The sequence below is a fragment of the Sinocyclocheilus anshuiensis genome, unplaced genomic scaffold (assembly GCF_001515605.1).
Source record: "Sinocyclocheilus anshuiensis isolate Anshui unplaced genomic scaffold, SAMN03320099.WGS_v1.1 scaffold469, whole genome shotgun sequence".
NCBI lineage: Eukaryota > Metazoa > Chordata > Actinopteri > Cypriniformes > Cyprinidae > Sinocyclocheilus > Sinocyclocheilus anshuiensis.
Genome location: NW_015537995.1, coordinates 1,774,571 through 1,780,533, shown reverse-complemented (window position 1 = coordinate 1,780,533; position 5,963 = coordinate 1,774,571). Strand labels below are relative to the sequence as shown.

Genomic DNA, 5,963 nt, shown 5'->3' with positions numbered 1-5,963 from the left:
CCAACATTGGGTTGAAACAACCCAGCATTTTTTAGAGTGTAAATATAATATGTAGCATTTTATTGTATGCAGGTTAAGATATTGACACTTACATGATTTCAACGTTGTCACACTTTGATCTTCGGGGGAAAATAGAGAATTCTTCAATTTCTTCTCTTGGGACACGTTTCTTCAAACTATTCAAACACCAGCACCTGTCAGGTCCATCAGCTAGGACTGTTAACATAGAAAAGCATAGAAAGATTCATTTAAAATGCATGATTCTGACAGAAGATAGTAATTCTGCATAAAAAGCTCTCTGCATCATGCGAAAAAAGCATCAAAAAAGCACCAAATTCCTGCAATACCTGACTATAAAAAGCAATATTATGTAAAGTGTCATTAATGTCTTACCTCCACTCAGTTGGATACAAACTACTGCAAGCAGCAGCAGAAGAAGGGCTCTGGGTAAAAATGCCATAACTAATTTGCTAGTGTAATAAATAGGTAAGAAACACAAAAAGATCAGCTGCAGTGGTTTGCTGAGCTTTCAGAGAAAGTAGTAAGTCCTAGTGGAGCTGTAGTGAAAGTGTGAGGAGTAAAGCCTCTCCTCTGTCTTTTATAGGGCACGAGAGGAATTCCCAGACCCACAACATTTCCCAGCAATCATGCCGTTTGCTACACCGGAATTTCCAAATTTATGCCTGTCGGAGCATAAAGGGAGGGAGTGTAAGTGAGACAGAAAAGAGGGGAAAAGAAGGGAAAGTGAGAGAAATAAGTGAACAAAATAATTCCAAAGAAATGCAGGTTAGAAATCAATTGCTGACTGCACATGTTGACTTAAAAAGTGAGATTTGACCAAATTATTGGTTATATATTTACACAATAGCTCTGTTTGAAAATGTGTTATATAGTTATGTATGCTGTATTTTTGTTCAAGTGAAAAAAAAAAGTTTCCCTTAAAACATTTTTATACATATTACATGCATCATACATTTAGTTAAACTCAAAATATATGAAATCTAATCTATTGCAAGTATTTGCACACAGCCCTTTTTAAATCAAAAGGATTTTTAGATATTGCAAACAAACCCAGTCCAAACATTTGACTCATAGTGTTTCTTAGAGATAAGAAAGTATATTCCCCCTGGATCACTTCTATTGTGTGCATCTCAGTTGCCAAAACCAGTCACTCAACATCCAAGCGGTTAACATTCAGCAGCACAATGATGCATATCAGCGTCAGAACATGCAACCACTGCTACTGTCTGACATGTTGAGGCAGACAGACCTCAAAATCATTAAGTCTGACTAATGCCCTATTTTCATGGGATTTTGTGTCACTTCCTTAAGAAAGAAAGTCATTCAGGTTTGGAACGACATGAGGGTGAACAAATAAAATGACACTTTTTGGGGGGGGGGTTACTCATTTGAGAGAAACAGTGAAGAATGTTGATGGCGACGCCCAACAGAGATCGCTATATCGCCAGGTTTAAACCTCTATGAGAAAGCATGATGAGTCAGTTTTTGTGGATGAAGCAAGAGACAGAAATGCGGAGAGGAGGCACATGTTGTCCTAAATTGCTGCAATTGTCACTTAAGACCGTATACCACTTTTCAATTGTTAATTGTTATTTATGATTTTGTATATCCTTTGTATTTATTGTTTTTTATTTATTTTTTGCTTACATTTCATCCCTCTGTATAATTACACTACGGTTCAATTTCTTTTTTGAAATAATTACTTTTATTTAGCAAATTGCATTAAACCGATTAATCAATTGATTGATTAAAAGTGACTGTAAAGACATGTAAAATGTTACTAGATAGACAGATTTAATACTATTTTAGTATTTAGTATTTTAATAAATGGTTTTTGCCCCCTTCCTGTGTTTTTTTTTTTTTTTTTTGCATGTTTGTCACACTTGAATGATTCAGGTCAAACAAATTTTAATATTACACAAAGATAACCCGAGTAAATACAAATTGCCGTTATGAAATAATTATTTAATTTATTAAGGGAAAAAAGCTGTCCAAACCTGCCTGGCACTATGTGAAAAAGTAATTGCCCCCTAAATCCAATTACTGGTTGTGCCACCCTTTGCAGCAACAACTGCAATCAAGCGTTTGCGATAACTGGCAATGAGTCTTTCACATCGCTGTGGAGGAATTTTGGCCCACTCTTCTTTGCAGAATTGTTTTAATTCAGCCACATTGGAGGGTTTTCAAGCATGAATGGACAGTTTAAGGTCATGCCACAGCATCTCGATCGGATTTAAGTCCGGACTTTGACTTGGCCACTCCAAAACCTTAATTTTGTTTTTCTTGACTTTTGTCTCCACAGACCACAGAATATTTGCCCAAAAGTCTTGGGGATAATCAAGATATTTTTTGGCAAATGTGAGTGTGTGTTCTTTTTGATCAGCAATGGCTTTTGCCTTGGAATTCTCCCATGGATGCTGTTTTTGCCCAGTCTCTTTCTTATTGTTGAATCATGAACACTGACCTTAATTGAGGCAAGTGAGGCCTGCAGTTCTTTAGATGTTGTTCTGGGTTATTTTATGACCTCCTGGATGAGTCGCCGTTGCGCTCTTGGAGTAATTTTGGTAGGCCCCAGCACTCCTGGGAAGGTTCACCACTGTTCCAAGTTTTCTCCATTTGTGAATAATGGCTCTGATTGTGGTTTGCTGGAGTCCCAAAGTTTTAGAAATGGCTTTATAACCCTTTCCAGACTGATACATGTCAACTATTTTGTTTTTCGTCTGTTCTTGAATTTCTTTAGATCGTGGCATTTGTTACTTAGCATGCTTCACTTTGTCAGACAGGTTCTATTTAAGTGATTTCTTTATTCAACAGGTCTGGCAGTACTCAGGCTTGGGTGTGGCTAGTGAAATTTAACTCCGCTTTCTAAAATAATGTGGTCAATCACAGTTCTTTCTTGATTTAAAAGGTGCGGGCAATTAATTTTTCACATAGGGTTTTCCCCCAGTGAGCCTTCTGTGCGAGAAGGCTCACTGGGGGAAACGCATATTTGCGTAGGCCCCGAGGCCAGCTGCACGCCAGTGCGTCCGTGCCGAGGGTCCCCTCGGCCAGGGAGTAAAACAACTGGCAATGGGACGTGTCCGGGTAGGCAAACAGGTCCACCTGAGCATCCCCAAAGCATCTCCAAATCAGCCGGACTGTCTCGGGGTGGAGTCGCCATTCTCCCGGAAGGGCGGGCTGACGTGAAAGCTCGTCGGCTGCACGATTGAGCTCGCCTGGGACACATACTGCTTGCAACTCGAGGCAGTTGATATGCCACTGCAGTCGGGGCCCCGACCAGAGCCCATTCCCATTGCACATGGCACCCCAGCCCCTGGCCGAGGCACCTGTTGACACAACAACATGCCTGGAAGAGCTCGGGACTGGGCCAGTATGAGCCAGTCGTCGAGGTAGTAGAAAATACGAATGCCCGCTTCCCTCAATGGAACGAGGGCTGCCTCCACGACCTTGGTGAAGACAGGAGGCGACAGGGACAGCCCGAAGGGGAGGACCTTGTACTGATACCAGTTAACACTCGAAGGTGATTGGGCTCTCGGGCGAGATCCCAATTCGTCAGTCACGACTGACGTAACGTTGAATGTGACTGACTGAAAGGGAACAGTATATCATAAGTTTAAACTAATATGGTTTAAAATGCATGCTTTCAGCATGATAAACATGGAGCAAGTACGAACTGTAATGTCGCAGCTCTATTCTGGAAAAGGGGGTGGGGAGCAGCAGCTCATTTGCATTTAAAAAGACAGGCACGAAAAACAGCGTGTTTCTGCTTCCACTCAAAATAGGCATTTTCAAAATTATATAATAAATGATCTGTGGGGTATTTTGAGCTGAAACTTCACAGACACATTCTGGGGACACCAGAGACTTATATTACATCTTGTAAAAAGGAGCATAATATGTCTCCTTTAACAGAGTTGTTTACTTACTTTTTTAAATTAGTCTCCCCATTAACGCCATCATTTTGTTCATTCAGATTCATGAACGTGCACAAACACAAGAGTCGGGATTTATCACATGAACCAATCACAGTCGAATATAACCAGTCATATCGCGACGGAGCCTCCTCTTGCGTGACTTCCCCCCAGGGGGTCTGTTAAAACTCAATGGGCTCAGGGTAGGCAAGAGAGATGCACAGTCCCACTGTAACTTTACCTGCTGGTGCAGCTGTTAGACAATGTTTCCTTAGAAAAAAAGAGTGATTTATACACGTTTTAATGTTATATTTTGTAATATTGCCGTTGTTTATTTTTGTTTTGCAAACTTTTTTCTTTTGAGGAGGCACTGCCTCCCTTGCCTCCTCAGAGGAAACTCCCCTTATGTATATATAAAGACAGATAGATAGCCTACAAATATAGATATGACATTTGTTTATTTATTTATTTATTTTTTGTGTTCATTCATCAAAGTATCCGGGAAAAAGTACCACAGTTTCCACTAAAAACAAAATTACATAGCAAACTGTTTTCAACATTGATAATAATAAGAAATGTTTCTTGAGCAGCAAATCAGCCTATTAGAATGATTTCTGAAGGATCATGTGACACTGAAGACTAGAGTAATGATGCTGAAAATTCAGCTTTGCATCACATGAATAAAATACATCTTAAAATATATTAAAATAGAAAACATATATTTAAAATTATAGTAAAAAAACCCTTTATGAAATGCACTGGTGCAGGAATTTCCCATTGCAGCATTTGTGGTGGTGTGGCATGGTGGTTAAAGATATGAATTTGCGCGGGAAAGTTTGTAAGGTTTAAAACCATTAAGTGATCTGTTAGGTTAGATGGTTTTATTTAGCTTTAAATAAGTGCCTGTAAAATTAAAAAAAGGTATAAAACCACATCGCTCACTTTATTGTATAAAGAGTCTTGGTGCAGACACATCAGTCAATTTAAATAGTCGTACAGTTGTGCAGAGTCACTCTGAAATGAGCAAATATTTAAAATTGCCAGTAATTTAACAAGAACAAGATTCCCAAAACTTAGACGGAAAAGGAGGATATACCATTGCCACATCAAAATCAGGAACTGGGAAGGATGCCATTTTTCAGACATACTGAAGAAGTTGTCATCAACTCATTCGTCCAGTATGCAAACTGGTTTTTGTTGTGTGGCCCAGAAATCCCCTTACCATTGAAGCAGAGATCCAGAAAAGCAAAAATTAAAAATTAAAAAATAAAAACTTTGCAAAAATGAGACCAGATAGATATGTTTGCAGTTACGTTTTGTATTTAGTTAGGTTAAGTTTTTCTCTCTTTTTTTTTTTTTTCCTTTTTTGGAGCTTTTTGGAGCACAGCTCATCAGAAAGCACCGGATTGCGAAATATCTTGGCTGTCTTAATGCTCTCTTTGACCTTTGAGCTCTATGATAGCGTGCTGTATTTACTTTAGAAAACCTTTTCTAAGAAAACTAAGTTATGTTTACATTAGCTTTATGCAAACTCAGAGCTTTTAGCTCTTGACAGTGTATTTGAAGTGTGTGTTGCAGTGATTCGGTCCAGAAGTTTTGTGCAAGTTGTGTAAAGCTGTTTGGCAGCAAGACAACATTCTTTTTTGGTTAGATCAATCATGTCCAGTGTGTCTGAGAACCACAGTGACTTAGAGGAAAACGAAACCTAACTAGTTTTTGTTTATTAGAGCATGCTGACATGTAATTGCTTTCTTCTGTTGTTGTGTTTAGTTCGTTTAGTGCATAGTCTTTTAATGCAAAGCTGAAATTGTTTTTTATTTATTTTTTAATTTTTTTACTTGCATCAATATAGTCTTCAGTTCATTCAACATTTGTTAAACATAATATTAAATAGCAAAATTTAAACAGAAAAACGTCTCAGGTTGCGTATGTAACCCTAGTTCCTCGAGGGAACGAGACGCTGCGTCTCACGTCGGATGACCGACGAATTGGGATCTCGCTTAGAGAGACCAATCTACTTCGAGTGTAAAC

General features: G+C 38.8%; 1 protein-coding gene across 2 annotated transcripts in view; it reads right to left on the bottom strand.

Moving 5' to 3' along the window:
• Positions 1-581, bottom strand: part of LOC107675992 (C-X-C motif chemokine 11-like) — a 9,398-nt gene extending 8,817 nt beyond the window's left edge. For both annotated transcript variants that reach the window (XR_001632671.1, XM_016470509.1), the window contains exons 1-2: positions 394-581; positions 93-216 (exon numbers count right to left, since the gene is read on the bottom strand). Coding sequence is in view for 1 of the 2 variants with exons in the window: in XM_016470509.1 (XP_016325995.1) it covers positions 93-216; positions 394-460 (191 nt within the window). In the remaining variant the exon portion in view is untranslated. The remainder of the gene's footprint in view (positions 1-92; positions 217-393) is intronic.
• Between the last annotated feature and the right edge of the window lie 5,382 nt (positions 582-5,963).